We start from the raw sequence: 15,706 nt of genomic DNA on the forward strand, positions 1-15,706 counted from the left end.
ATTCAAGCATAAATTGGAGACTCGGCCACCACCCTCAACAAGATGGAACAAATGGGTAAAACTTCCTTCTCAAACCGAGAAGAACTCTAATGTGAGTGCAATAACCTTGAGAAGTGGGAAAACACTTGGAGAAAGCAACCCTAAAAGAGTTTCAAGAGAAGATGAAGACGAAGTTATTATTGTTGAACCTTCGAAAGTTGTAGTTCCTCCAAAGGAACCGGTTGTGCCAAACATTGATCAACAAGACCATCAAACCATTGGTCATACCACCACCTTTTCCCTCCCGATTGGCTCCCTCAAAGAAAAAGGACGAAGAGAAGGAGTTTCTTGAAACCTTCCGCAAGGTCCAAATCAATATTCCACTATTGGATGCCATAAAGCAAATTCCACGCTATGCCGAATTTCTTAAGGATTTGTGCACCAATAAGAGGAAATTCAAGGCGAATGAAAAGATTAAAGTCAATGCAAATGTGTCCGCGGTTATCCAAAAGAAGTTACCACCAAAATGCAAGGACCCGAGAATGTTTGCTATCCTTTCACTATTGGTGATTTACATGTTGAAAGTGCCATGCTAGATCTTGGAGCCTCGATCAATGTGATTCCATACTCGGTTTTTCAATCTCTCACTGTTGGACCTTTGGAAGAAACCGGAGTAATCATTCAATTAGCAGAGAAGTCAAGTGTGTTTCCAAGAGGCGTGTTGGAGGATGTACTAGTGCAAGTTAATCAACTAGTATTTCCTGTGGACTTCTATGTCATTGACCTTGAAGAGAAGACTCCTTCCAAGTCATCTATGATCCTTCTTGGAAGACCCTTCATGAATACCGCTCACACGATTATTCATTTCCATAATGGGAAGATCACCATAGAGTTTGATGGAGAGACCATTCACTTCAACATCTTTGAAGCAATAAGGTACCCTAGCAACATTTCTCCATTGTATCGGGTTGATGAGATTGAGCCAATCACCCAAGAACTATTCAAGTTATCAAATGGGGATATTTTGAATATGGTGCTCAACATGAGTCTTGATTGTGAGAGTTTGAAGAAAACATTGGATATGTATACATTAGACTCTGAAGTTGAAGCGATTGTGAAGACTTTAGAAGTTAACAATTCAACAAAGAAGGATGTCTCTCTCAAGTTGCCTTATCTCATTCTCCAAACAAGATGCCCTCTTCCATAATTCACCCATCCATACTTGAGTTAAAAGTCTTACCTAGCCATTTGAAGTATGCTTATCTAGGTAAAGACGAAACTCTCCCGATGATCATCTCCTCTCAATTGAAAGACTTGGAAGAAGATCAATTGGTTGAAGTTTTGAAAGATCACAAAGAGGCCATGGGGTGGACAATAGCGGACATCAAGGGGATAATTCCTAATGTATGCACTCACAAAATCCTCATGGAGGATGATTGTAAGCCTAGGAAGGAAGCTCAAATACGATTAAATCATCCTATGATGGAACTTGTCAAGAGAGAGATAATTAAGCTCCTTGATGCGGACATGATTTACCCTATTTCCGACTCCAAGTGGGTTAGTCCGGTTCAAGTGGTTCCCAAGAAAACGGGAATCACGGTTATTAAGAATAACAAAGGAGTCATGGTACCCACTCGAGTTCAAAATGGATGGAGGGTGTGCATTGATTATCGAAAGTTGAATTCAAGCACACGAAAAGACCATTTTCCTCTTCGTTTCATCGACCAAATGCTTGAAAGATTGGCGGGAAAATCGCATTATTGTTGCCTCAATGGATACTCAGGTTTTCACCAAATACCCGTTGCCCCCAAAGATCAAGAATAGACAACTTTTACATGCCCTTTCGGCATGTTTTCCTACAAGCAGATTCCATTTGGATTATGCAATGCCCCCGCCACATTCCAATGATGTATGGTGAGCATCTTCTCCGAGTATGTTGAGAATATAATTGAAGTGTTCATGGATGACTTCACAGTGTATGGCAATTCATTTGATGAATGCTTGGATAACCTTAAGAAGATTTTGAAAAGGTGCATTGAGAAGAAGTTGGTGTTAAGCTTTGAGAAGTGCCACTTCATGATCAATCAAGCCATCATCTTGGGACACATCGTCTCCAAAAAGGGAATTGAAGTTGATAAAGCCAAAATTGATGTCATACAAACCCTTCCTTACCCAACATGTGTTGGATAAGTGAGATCTTTCTTGGGCCATACGCGATTCTATAGGAGATTTATCAAAGATTTCTCGAAGATCACGAGACCGATGTGCCTCATTCTCCAAAAAGATGTTAACTTTGGCTTCAACGTAGCATGTCAAGAGGCCTTTGACAAACTTAAAGACTTGCTCACCTCTGCTCCAATAATCCAACCTCCAAATTGGGAGCTTCCTTTTGAAATTTTGTGCCATGTAAGCAATTTTTCCATTGGAGCGGTTTTAGGTCAAAAGGAGGGAAAAGCATCACATGTCATCTATTATGCCTCCATGCGGCCTTGAAGTATCTAATGACCAAGAAAGATGCCAAGCCACGGTTAATTCGGTGGATTCTTCTTTTACAGGAGTTCGATCTTGAGATAAAGGACAAAAGTGGTGCCGAAAACCTAGTTGCGGATAATTTAAGTTGGTTGAGTATTGGTGGTTCTTCTTATTCCATTCTTGATGAATTCCCCGATAAACACCTCTTCTACATTTCAAACACCATTCCATGGTATGCGGATATTGTCAATTACTTCGTTACTAAAGAAATTCCACACGCATTTACCAAGTACCAAAAAGCCAAGTTGAAGAGTGATTCCAAATACTACGTGTGGGACGACCCTTATGTTTGGAAACATTGTTCGGATCAACTAATACAGCGGTGTGTTCATCAAAATTAAATCGAATCAATCTTGAAGTTTTGTCATGAGTATGCATGCGGAGGACATTTTGGTCAAAACAAAACCATGAAAAAGGTGCTCGAATGTGGACTATATTGGCCAACAATGTCAAGAAATACTTATCTATTTTGCAAGAGTTGTGATAGATGTCAAAGAATATGAACCGTGTCCATGAAAAACGAAATGATTCAGAGCCCTATCCCCATTTGTGAGATCTTTGATGTCTGGGGAATCGATTTCATGGGCCCATTCCCATTCTCTTTCGGTTATACTTATATACTCTTGGCGGTTGATTACGTCTCAAAGTGCGTGGAAGCAAAGGTTACAAGGCATGATGATTCTAAAACTGTAATTGACTTCTTGAATTCAAATATTTTTGCAAGATATGGTGTACCGAGAGCTTTGGTGAGTGATAGGGGCACTCATTTTTGCAATAAAATGATGGAAGCCGTGATGAAGAGATATGGTGTCACACACTGGATATCGACCGCCTACCATCCACAAACAAATGGACAAGCCGAAGTGTCAAATAGAGAAATCAAACAAATTCTTGAAAATACGGTCAACACCACATGAAAAGATTGGAGCTTGAAGTTAGAAGATGCATTGTGGGTGTATCAGACCGCCTACAAAACTCCAATTGTCATGTCTCCATTTCGCCTCGTCTCTGGAAAGTCTTGTCATTTACCGGTGGAATTGGAACACAAGGCATATTGGGCGGTTAAAAAGTGTAATTTCAATATTGAAAAAATCGGGAAGCACCGAAAGATGCAACTTCAAGAAATCGCTGAGTTGAGGAACGAGTCTTATGAAAACGCAAGCATCTACAAAAACAAGACAAAAGTGTTTCACGACAAGCACATCACTCGAAAACATTTTATTCCGGGACAAAAAGTCCTTCTTTATCATTCACGCTTAAAGCTATTCCCGGGAAAGTTGCGATCTCGATGGCACGGACCCTTTATCGTTATAAAAGTGTTTGATCACGGTGCAGTTGAAATTAAGAGTTCGGAAACAAATCAAATATTTAAAGTGAATGGGAACCACTTGAAACCATTTTATGAAGGCTTTGACACGGGAGAATTCGGTAACGTAACATTGGAAACTCCGATTTACGAAGGTTGACGGAAGCGGGGCTATCTCTTGGCAAAGACGTTAAATAAATACATTGTAAATAAATAATCTCCGCTTAAAGTTTTGGTGTTTCTAGGCTTGAAGTTGGTCAAAAATAAGTATCTTGAAGTTTAGCAATGATCTTGGTAAAGGTTGCAAAAAGTATCAAAAATCTGCAATTTGCGCGGGTACCCGCGCAACCGTTGCACGACCGACCCCCAGCCGCGCAAATCCGAGTCCAACTTACCCCCACATGGAGCACAAACTGTTGTATGCACACGGGTGAGGGAGGTCCTTGCGCGACCTAATAACCGCCCTCGCAGAGTATTGTGCGACCTGATAACCACCCTCGCAGAGTATTGCGCGGCCAAGACCAAGCAGCTATTCCTTTTGCGCGACCCACCCACTTATAACATCCACCCTTATTGCTCCGACCCAGACCCGTGACCACCCGCCCATACCCGATAAGTACCCACCCACTTACCCGACCCAACCTTATAACCCCTTAACCTGATGCACCAAACCTTCCCCCCTTGTAACTCCCGTCTACAACGACCAAAGCAGCCCCCACCCTTATCTCTCCAGTCTACGAACTCAGCGCACACCGGCCGTTACTCATGCTGCCGCCGACGACACCCGATTCTCGCTAGCTCCGCCACCACCTAACGCTGCTAACCTTGCTACCAACTGCCGTCGTCGTTTCCCCCCTCCTTCTCCAGCCGCCGCAACAACACCTTTTTTCCTTCACTTCTTCGTCGCCGGAAAAACGCAGCCACCCACTACTCCTCCTCTGTTGCTGTCACCAGCACATCCCACTACCATACTTCCCACCTAATTCCGACCACCCTCCACCCTTCTCTACCGGGAACAGCTAGCTCCGCCGTCAACTTACCATAGCTCGCTGGAAAATCGTAAAAGCTCCATTTCGCCGCCACCTTCCATCAAATTCCCATTTTTCTTGGTGCAATCTTCACCAAATACAACCGCACACGCCAATCTACTATCCATTTGGGCAGATTTCACTTGACTGAAACCCTAGCACCGCCACCGGCCACCGCATGACGCCACCGCCGGCCGCCGCCACAAATTTTGACCAAAATTTCAAAATTTTTGTTTCTCACCGAAGATTCAAAAGACTCAACCTTGCGGGTCAAACTCAAGCTTGGGGTGCGGTTTTATTGTATTCCAATTCTCATTTGGATAGGATTATGCTATGCATTAGATTGATATGAATTGAATTTCTTTGAATTGATTGGATTACATTGCCTTGAATTGTGCCAAATTGCACGTTTGGAGTATTTTCCCGGTTTATACTTTTATTTTTTGTTTGGATTGATTGGATTGGTGTGAGGCGAGTGTGAGGGATAATTTTGACCAAGTTTTTATGTTTTCTAGGTTCTATTTACAGGTACAATGGGAAAGAACAAAATCATTCATGCGTCTCATGGTTCTTCCCGTGAAGTTCAATCATCACGATCAACCAAAAAAGTGTCCACCGACCATATCGACCGTGATGGTAACCTTGTCCTGTCATACCCCCGGACCAGACGGCGGAAACGTTCGGAGGCGGGTGACTTCATTGTGCAGTATCATAACAATTTAATATAAATGAAACATAGCAAATCCATACATCATACATTAAGATAAGAAACTTACATTGTTTTACATTAGGTATTTGTTCTCAAATTACACAAAAGAGACATAAGTAAATAAATTCCAAACTACAACAAAATAATCCTGAATCTGCGTCCCATTAACCTACTTACTAATTTCCTGAGAATACAAGTCGTTTGAAAAATGTCAACATAAAATATGTTGGTGAGGTCATAAGCATTTTGTATGGAAATCTGTAATAGTTGGAAAACCATAAAATCCAATATTTCTTGTCAATATAGTTGTAAGTCTTGTTTCCAATCTAGTATAGTTGCATGTGTGTGTGTGTGTTTCAGTTTATCATCTTTCGAAATTGTATAAAATCTTTTTCTCCAGAAAATCCTATATTTTCTTGTATAAAATAGTTGTAAGTCTCGTTTCCAAATCAAGTATAGTTGCATGTGTGTGTGTGTTTTAGTTTATCATCTTTCGAAATTGTATAAAATCGTTTTCTGCAGAAAATCCTATATTTTCTATGTGTGTGTAATCGTTTCTGGTCTTAAAAACCCTAAGACTGGAGAGGTGTGAGAAATCAATAGGCGATTGTGGACAATCCGCACAATGCAAGTGGACGATCAACACAATGAATGTGGACAATCAGTACCATGCATAGGGGCGGTCAACACAATGTGCCAATTTATTTGTAAGGTTTTCCCTACGTAATTTCTAAATAACATTATTATATTCTAGTGAGTCGTTATAACCATACTAATATGACGGAGGCCTGTCTTGGCGTTTCTCAGGCGCCCGGTTCGTTTAAAGACATTTGTCACCCTACACTGGCCGGTCTAGCTGTAGCGAACAGCTAAGGTGCGGGGTGTCAACCCCGTATAGATCTATACACAAATTCCCGCTCTCCCTCCAGGAGACTCTGGTTACAACTCTTTACAGGACTTTAAACGTACACTAATATATATATATATATATATATATATATATATATATATATATATATATATATATATATATATATATATATATATATATATATATATATATATATATATATATACAGGTACATTGGAGATGTGTCTCACTAGAATACTAACAAATGGCCCATTTCTTCTAATATTCTCATTTTAGACTTATATTTATGAAATTGTTCAAAAAGGCCCTTGTTTACCCAAAAATTTCATTTTTGCTCCTTTAGAATTGAGATGTTCAATAATTACTCAACTTTATCCCATGTTCCAAAATGATCCTTGTATATATACATGGCCGAAAATAGTCCAAAATAATAAACTTTTCATAATTTAACCCCCTTTTCAAGTTATTATGTCCAAAAACTTGTTTGAGTAATATCTTTGAGCAAAATCCTTGTGGTTTTTGTCATAACAATTTGTGACTTATAATTTGTATCATACTAGTTCTTGTTTCTATAGATAATTTATGGAATATAATTCAAACTCTTTAAGACTAGCTTAAGATTTCGAGTTCTTGAACTATTTATATGGAGTTTCATAACTTTAAGCACATAAATCATAACATACATGCATAAACAAGCAAATATACTAAGATTTCACAAGACCCTTGACTTGCATTCTCCCCCAAAAACAATGAAAACTCAAAAGATAGGGGTATGAAGCTCACCTTGGTTAGAAGATAGTGTGGTGGAAGAGATGATGTGAGAAATTAGAGCCTAGAACACTTAAAGTGTTGGATGAACTTCTTGGGAATTTTTGCTAGCATAAGATTATGAACACATAATTTATGTGTGAGTAGAAGAGTCACAATAGTTAAATGTATGAACCATTTACTAAGCATGAACTACTTACAAACAACTAGGAAGAATTGCGAAGTAATGGGTCTTGGAGTTAAGCCTTGAGTTCTTGGGAGAGTTTATAGAAGGTTTACAGAATGTGAAATGGAGTTGTGAATTGAGGAGGGGCTTTACGCTCTACCATATGGGAATAAGAATTTGGATGGGATGTTTGCTTGGTTTACTGTTGGGTAATGCATGAATTACTAAGATTTGCCTTGGGAATAGCCTCAAAATCCGTACACACATTGAATTGGAAAGGAGGTTTACAGTCTAAATGGACCTTAAACTAAGGTTTATGGTCTATTGTAGGTCCACCAAGGTAGTTTACGGCCTAATGGGGTTCCTTATGGTGTTTACGGCCTAAAGGTGGCCTAGATTGGTGTTCATGGTCAAGATGCTTCCCTTTATGGTGGTTCACGGTCAATGTTTGGTGGCTTGAGGGGTTTACGGCCATATCTGATCATTGGAAGTAGTTCACGGCCAAACATGTCTCATAAGGAGTAGTTCACGGTCATGGAAGCTTCCTAGGGAAGTGTTTATGGTCTAGTGTATAGGAAACTCCTAATATGTTAGCTTATTGTTCATGTGGTTTCTATTTGACGTCACTTAAATTTCTTATTGTTTGCATTGACTTAGGAGGCTTTAGGATAGTATAATTCTCAAAAACATTACATTACCAAAGCATAATAATAGCATAGCTACAACTATTACCCATACGGAACCCTTTTGACTTGGTTTCTAGACTTGAAAATTTTCAGTTGTGACATCATCCCCCCGTTAGAGGGAATTTTGTCCCGAAATTCTTTAGAGGTCATTTTTACGAACTGGCAAAAAGGTGAGGGTATTTTTGCATCATTTGATCCTCGCGTTCCCATGTGAATTCAGGTCCGTGCTTGGCATTCCATCTAACCTTCACAATGGGGATGCGGATGTTTGGTGGCTTGAGGGGGTTTCGTGCGCTTAACTTCTCTATCCATAATGTCGATAAGCTTTTCAACGAATAGGAGGTTCTCGTTCACTTCAATCTCGTCTAGTGGAACTGTGAGGGGTTCGTCGGATAGACACCTCTTTAGGTTTGACATATGGAATACAGGGTGTACCTTACTGAGTTCTGCGGGTGTTGGAGTTTGTAGGCTACCGGACCGATCCGGGCAAGGATCTCGAATGGTCCGATGTATCGGGGATTTAGTTTACCTCTCTTTCCAAATCGTATCATCCCTTTCCAAGGAGCGACTTTTAATAATACCCTGATTTCCTACTTGGAACTCCAAATGCTTTAGCCTGCTATCTGCATAACTCTTTTGTCGGTCTCGCGATGCTTGGAGTCGTGCTCTGATTTGGACTATCTTTTCCGTTGTTTCTCGAATAATCTCGAGTCCAATGAGTGTGCTATTGGTCGTTTGTCCTTTTGCCAACTGTGTGTCTCCCACCTCAGCCCAACAGAGGATGATCCGCACCTCTGGCCACACAGGGCCTAAAAGGGTGCAACTCCTATGCTCGAGTGATAGTTGTTGTTATATGAGTACTCGATTAGAGGCAGGTGGGTATCCCAAGCTTTGCCAATATCTATCACACATGCTTCTCTTCAGGGTGTGGTTTGTTTTTTACCTTGATCTCGTCGAGGGGTATTTCTCAGAGATTATGTGGTCAGACACTTATGGGTGTTGAATACGTGGAATGTGAAATGCACGAAACTGGGTTCTTATGGTAACCAAAGGTCGTAGGTTACCGGACCTATCCTGGCGAGGACTTTCGAATGGTCTACTGGGGATCGTGCTCCTGGTGTCCTAGAAGTAGAGTTTATGGGCCTAAAGAGTTGGCACTATTGTCGCCAAGGTTGAGGTTGCGTGTGGTGTAGCTGACCTTATGAGTCTTAGGTTACCTTGGGAGTTTTCTTCCTATGGTGTTCGGAGCTAAAGGTAGGTCGGCCTCTGCCAGTTCTTTTCTGTTGGTTGAACAAGTCTCTGATTCGGGGTAGGGAGTATCGATTCTTGAGGATGGGTTTGTTTGACTTATTAGTAGTTAGTGGTGCTATGGGCAATTCTCCTTTTCCCCCTATGAGTCAGATGGGTGCTCCCCGCGGTTAGAGGCTTGGTCTGATGTCTCCCTTATTTATTATATCGTTCTTGTGATCAGACACTATCTGTTTTTGTGACCGTGCTAAGTGGTATCGGGGGTTTGGTTATTGGGGTGGTTCCAAGAGCCGAGGTGATTCTAACTCTGCTTAGCACATGGTTGAGGTTTCCAAATGGATTATGGGAATATCTGGGGGAAGGTTGGAAGCCTTTCGGATTCCCTTGATGTCTTTTGTTTCTTGCTTTTAATCTTTATTGGGGCTAGGATAGAGCGTGGCATCTCTTACATAGAAGCTCATGTGTCTGGATGCTAAGGATTTGTCGTTACAGGTTGGAAGAGTTTTGTTATTCGGTTGTGTAAGTCAGAAGTCTCTTTGTAGTGCTCTAAGATTGTAAGGTGAGAATCAAGCCAGTTCGTGTCAATTGATGACGTTGGACTCCTTATTATAACAGATGTTACGTCGATTGGGAAGTGATGGTTGTTAGGAATGATAGGGTGTTCTACGTTCATGTTCTTATCACTACCGGTTCCGTTTTTGTTGTTACTATTGCGTCTATGTTGTTCCTGCTTGCTAGGTGTTTTAGTAATACGAGAGCGCTGATATAAAGCAATGGAATTCGTAATCTGAATTCTGCAAGGTTTTTCTATTATAGATGGGTGTGACCTAACTGTACATAATTAGGATTTAAAAAGGTAATCGACTGCGTGGTTTTGCCCTAATCAAAAATCAGACCAGGGATAGGAAATAAGGCGGGATCACACACTCTTAGTATATAGAATCCTCACTATATATATGATACTAACGTTGATATGGAACCATCATGGTCCATTCTTAAGGATCTCTAGTTTCTCCGTTATTTACACGATTTTCTCGAATGAGAAAATAGTTTTGATTATGTTTTTAATTGACAAAACTTTTTTGTGAAAATTCGATGCATAAAGTTTATTGTTTGGAACGTACAAAAAATCTCGGTAGGGTTCCTTGTTGCTTCTTCCTGTCTAGTTGTCAACTCCTTCGTCATTCATCTCTGTTGGACAATTCATGTTGAAGTGTCATGTTTCACTGCATGTGTGGCATACTGGACTTACTTCTCGGTTGAGTGTTGGAGCGACGCATGGGGTCAGGGCCCTACAGTAGCGGGAGATGTGCCCCTTCTTGTTGCACCTTCTGCAAAGAAATACCCGGCAGACTCCCCGATGATGGTATTTGCATTTGTTGCAGTGCGGAAAGTTCCCAATATATGATTTTCTCGATGTGGGAGGAGTAGAGTTAGTAGGGGTAAGGACTGCTCCCGCTTGTTGCCTTTTGGTAAGCCTCTGAGTTGAACTGCCTCCTTCTTCGTTCCCGAACTTTCGCTTCATGACCTTGGGTTTGGAGTTTGTGGTGTGTTGGTAAGTTTTCCTTCGTTGGTTTCCTTGGTTGTTATTACGGTTGAAATTATCGACACCGCTTCCATTTTCGTTTGTGTTGTTGGCATTGAGGTGTACCATGACAGCTGCCACGACAGCTGTTATAGCGGCTTGGAAGGTCGTGGGGTCCATCTGCAGAATTGGTGTTTCGCCGGCTAGCTGGTTGTTTCCATGGGAAGACATGATTCTGTTGCATGATGGGATACAGGTTCGTGAGTAGCTATGGCTATTTCTTGTCATATCTTATCTATGATTATAGATATGAACTTATGCATGTATGCATATAAATCACATGTTTTGTTATACGTTTCTCGTTGTTTCGACCTACATCCCTATGATGTATTTACTATTGATAGTAGAATTATGCATCACACGAAGGTTATGTTTTATCGGGATATGGTATAGCCACCTATACAATGTTTGGATTTATATCACATGGGTTCTTGGAGGGCGTACCTCTCTTGGCTTACTACTACTGGTTGTGGCTTAAGACATTATAAACCTAGGGCGAGTAGTATGGTGATTCTCCTATGCCAAAATGGCACACAAAGTGCTCGGCCATTTTACTCATTTCATGAGCGACCCCTTCCGCTCTTTGTGCTGCTAAGCCTGCCCTAGTCTCAGTTGTAATCGGGTGTCGTCTCAGGGTGGTCACTTCCTCCTTTATGGAGTGTAGACGGTTCGTGCGGTTCTCTAGTTCTACTTGTTGGTTCCATAAGGCTTTGGAATGGTGTTCTTGTTATTCGTGGGGGATTCGGATTTACATTGTCGTATATCGAACTTCGCCTTCGGTATCCATTAGTCCACAATGTAGAATCGTAACTGAGAGCCTAGACGGGTAACTTGTGGCCCATATGGGGGTGGTGCCTGAATCGTGAGGGTGTTGGGGATCGGAGCACCGTGCACGTCAATTGTGGATCGTTGGCCATTAGGCGGGTAGTTGGGTTGTCCCTTGTGGGAATACATCCTGAACCTCGTAGGTGTCAATCACTAAGCTTGTCTTGGTGTGGGTGTTGTTTTGTTACTAGGTACGTCTACTCCAGAAGTACTTACATTATATGCTTACGTATCCTGGGAAGAGAGAGGTGGAAGTGTCTCTTGCCTACTCCCAATAGGGTGAAGCTCGCTAAGGGTTTCCTCGTCGCTTTTATCCTCGTTTGGCTCCTACTCGGAATCCTCCCTTTCATAATTCATATCTTGGTATTCCTTAGGATCCACCTCTGGGTTTTCCTCATGGACCTCTTTTGGTCCCTTCTTGATCGATCCACAAGTCACCGCGACAGGGTAGTAGAGGTCTTTGTGGGGAATTTCAGCTATGTTGTTTGTGCGAGAATAGGGGTATGAGAAATACGGGAAAGATTTAGGTGTGTGTGTGTATGCGGGGGGTGGTTATGATATCCTAAAATACTCCTATAGTATTTTAAACTTGATGTTCGATTCTAATGTTCTCTTGCATGTATAGTTGGTAAGTTTTAGGTTCGTTGCAACAACACTATCACCCCAAGCACATGTTGGTCATATCCAAAATAAATATACTTGATCAGGCTATATTTATCCCAGATATGATTACATAACCGTCCAGGTTTGACGCTAGTGTTCAACCTCTAAGTTCTTATGTTTCGTTCTTGTTATGATACGGTTCTAGCAAGTATGTATATTTTTAGTCAGAGTGTTTTAGTCCCATTGTATTTATAGTTGTATATCTTGTATGGCTAGATATACTAGTTCACTATAAACAATACTCTGATACCAATCTGTCACACCCCTGGACCAGATGACGGAAATGTCCGGAGGCGGGTGACTTCATTGTGCAGTATCATAACAATTGAATACAAATGAAACATAGCAAATCCATACATAATACATTAAGATAACAAACTTACATTGTTTTACATTAGGTATTTGTTCTCAAATTACACAAAAAAGACATAAGTAAATAAATTCCAAACTACAACAAAATAATCCTGAATCCGCATCCCATTAACCTGCTTACTGATTTCCTGAGAATACAAGTCGTTTGAACAGCGTCAACATAAAATATGTTGGTGAGTTCATAAGCATTTTGTATGGAAATCTGTGATAGTTGGAAAACCAGAAAATCCTATATTTTCTTGTATAAAATAGTTGTAAGTCTCGTTTCCAAATCAAGTATAGTTGCATGTGTGTGTGTGTGTGTTTTAGTTTATCATCTTTCGAAATTGTATAAAATCGTTTTCTCCAGACAATCCTATATTTTCTCTGTGTGTGTAATCGTTTGTGGTCTTAAAAACCCTAAGACTGGAGAGGTGTGAGAAATCAATAGGCGATTGTGGACAATCCGCACAATGTGAGTGGACGATCAACACAATGAATGTGGACAATAACTACGATGCATAGGGGCGGTCAACACAATGTGCCAATTTATTTGTAAGGTTTTCCCTACGTAATTTCTAAATAACATTATTATATTCTAGTGAGTCGTTATAACCATACTAATATGACGGAGGCCTGTCTTGGAGTTTCTCAAGCGCCCGGTTCGTTTAAAGACATTTTTCACCCTAGACTGGCCGGTCTAGCTGTAGCGAACAGCGAAGGTGCGGGGTGTCAACCCCGTATAGATCTATACACAAATTCCCGCTCTCCCTCTAGGAGACTCTGGTTACAACTCTTTACAGGACTTTAAACGTACACTAATATATATATATATATATATATATATATATATATATATATATATATATATATATATATATATATATAGGTACATTGGAGATGCGTCTGACTAGAATACTAACAGATATTTGTGCTAATAGTTGAATTCCGTTATTTATTAAATAAATAACAATAGTTGTATTCGTTGACTAGGTGTCTCGTTTTCGTTTTTTTTATTGAAAATAATCCTAATTGAATCATATTTATCAAAAATAACTCAATATTATCGATGTTGGCAATAATGACCCTTCTTTTTACAAATTATCGATTAAGACTCATATTTTTTTAAAAGGTGTCATAAGTGGTTCAAAACTTGGTGAATTGTTGAAAATGGCCCATTTCTTCTAATATACTCATTTTAGACTTATATTTATGAAATTCGTTTGGGGCCCGGAGCAACAATTTGTGTTTGATGAGCTGAGGAAGCGATTGTGTGATGCTCCGATTTTGGCCTTACCTGATAGGGTTGAGGATATGGTGGTTTACTGTGATGCATCGCTTCAGGGTCTTGGTGCCGTGTTAATGCAACGGGACAGAGTGATAGCCTATGCCTCCCGACAGCTGAAACCCCACTCACGGAACTACCCCACTCATGATTTGGAGCTTGGGGCTGTTGTTTTCGCCATTAAGATTTGGAGACACTATCTCTATGGAGTGAAGTGTATCATATACACTGACCATAAGAGTCTGAAATAGTTGTTCGAGTAGCGGGATTTGAACATGAGGCAGATCAGATGGTTGGATGTGGTAAAAGATTATGATTGTGAAATTTACTACCACCCCGGTAAATCTAATGTTGTAGCTGATACTCTCAGTCGTAAACAATCTGCCGAACCGATTCGAGCTAAGTGTCTCCGGATGACGATGGTGTCGTCTTTGTTAGATCTGATTCTTGACGCCCGTTTGTTGGGGTGAGGTTGGGCAGAGGGTACTTGGGAGTACCGATATCGTGCTTCGGACTACAGAGAAAATCCAAGTGATTCGGGATCATTTAGTTACAGCGAGGAGTCGTTAGAAAAGTTATGCCGACAAAAGATGCCCCGATATTGAGTTCCAGGTGGGAGATTATGTGTTGCTCAAAGTCTCCCCCTGGAAAGGTCTGATTCGATTTCGAAAACGGGGAAAGCTCGGACCCTGATTCATTGGACACTACAAGGTCATAGCCCGTGTGGGAAAGGTGGCTTACCGTTTAGAGCTGTCTGACGAGCTTAGTCTAATTCATAATACGTTTCACGTGTATCAGTTACGAAAATGCGTTGTTGATGAGACCACTGTGATACCACTGGAGGACATACAGATTGACAAGCGTCTCAATTATGTTGAGAAACCAATCGCTATTTTAGAACGAAAGACGAAAGCTCTCCGCAACAAGACTATAAACCTGGTTAAGGTGCAGTGACAACATAGGAAGGGTTCGGAATGGACTTGGGAACCGGAAGGCGAGATGAGGGCTCACTATCCGGATCTGTTTTTAGGTGTTGACTTCGAGGACGAAGTCCGTTCTTAGTGGGGGAGAGTTGTAACGCCCCAGTTTTTCTCGGTACGTTTAGTTATTTTAATTTAATTATTCTTGTAACCTTGGGTTAATTTATTTAACCAAGGTCTGATTTTCTTACGTTATTGGACTCTTTTGATCATCTTGTAAACTCCTTTTATTGAAGTCCATGGGCTATAGGCCTATTTGCAAAATCCATCTAGTTAATAGTACTTAATGTGTTAATTGAGTCATTTGGAACACACACAAGAAAAACACTCTAAACCCTATCCTCTCTCTCTCTCTCTCTCCCTCATGCCATCCTTCTCTCTCTCGTTGGGATCAAGAGCAGCCTAGGGGCTGTTGTTTGGAGCTTAATTCTTGTTCATTTCCAGCCTTGATTCGTATTGTTATGAACCTCCTTATCATTTCTTACAACTTGATTCATAACCTTGTTCTGGTTTTATGATTTCATCTTCACTTCTACTCCTTCTTATTTGATTTGTATCTCTTTTGTTATTTGCAAAGAATTGTATGTTATACATCATCTCAAGATCCTATCTTCACCCCATACATGGTAGATGATGGATCTAGGTGATTACATGTTGCAAAAGATCATGGAAACCCTAAAAGGGAGAATGGTGATTTTATGTGCTTTATGTTTATTTTCATGTT

General features: G+C 40.7%; 2 protein-coding genes across 2 annotated transcripts; both read left to right on the plus strand.

Annotated features, from left to right (window-relative positions):
* Positions 1-505: 505 nt before the first annotated feature.
* LOC145112606 (uncharacterized) lies at positions 506-1,186 on the plus strand. The gene has a single exon (XM_079048751.1). The coding sequence runs from the start codon at positions 506-508 to the stop codon at positions 1,184-1,186; it is 681 nt and encodes a 226-aa protein (XP_078904877.1).
* Positions 1,187-3,497: 2,311 nt separating this feature from the next.
* LOC145112607 (uncharacterized) lies at positions 3,498-3,977 on the plus strand. The gene has a single exon (XM_079048753.1). It carries the CDS (start codon positions 3,498-3,500, stop codon positions 3,975-3,977), a length of 480 nt encoding a protein of 159 aa, XP_078904879.1.
* The last annotated feature ends 11,729 nt before the right edge of the window (positions 3,978-15,706 follow it).

This window comes from Lactuca virosa, chromosome 5 (assembly GCF_052849685.1).
Source record: "Lactuca virosa cultivar CGN04683 chromosome 5, Lactuca_virosa_CGN04683_v6, whole genome shotgun sequence".
In the NCBI taxonomy this organism is placed as follows: Eukaryota; Viridiplantae; Streptophyta; class Magnoliopsida; order Asterales; family Asteraceae; genus Lactuca; species Lactuca virosa.

Bases quoted from the DNA above. Each gene is read 5' to 3' on its own strand.
- LOC145112606 (XM_079048751.1), top strand. From the start codon at position 506: ATGCAAGGACCCGAGAATGTTTGCTATCCTTTCACTATTGGTGATTTA.
- LOC145112607 (XM_079048753.1), top strand. From the start codon at position 3,498: ATGTCTCCATTTCGCCTCGTCTCTGGAAAGTCTTGTCATTTACCGGTG.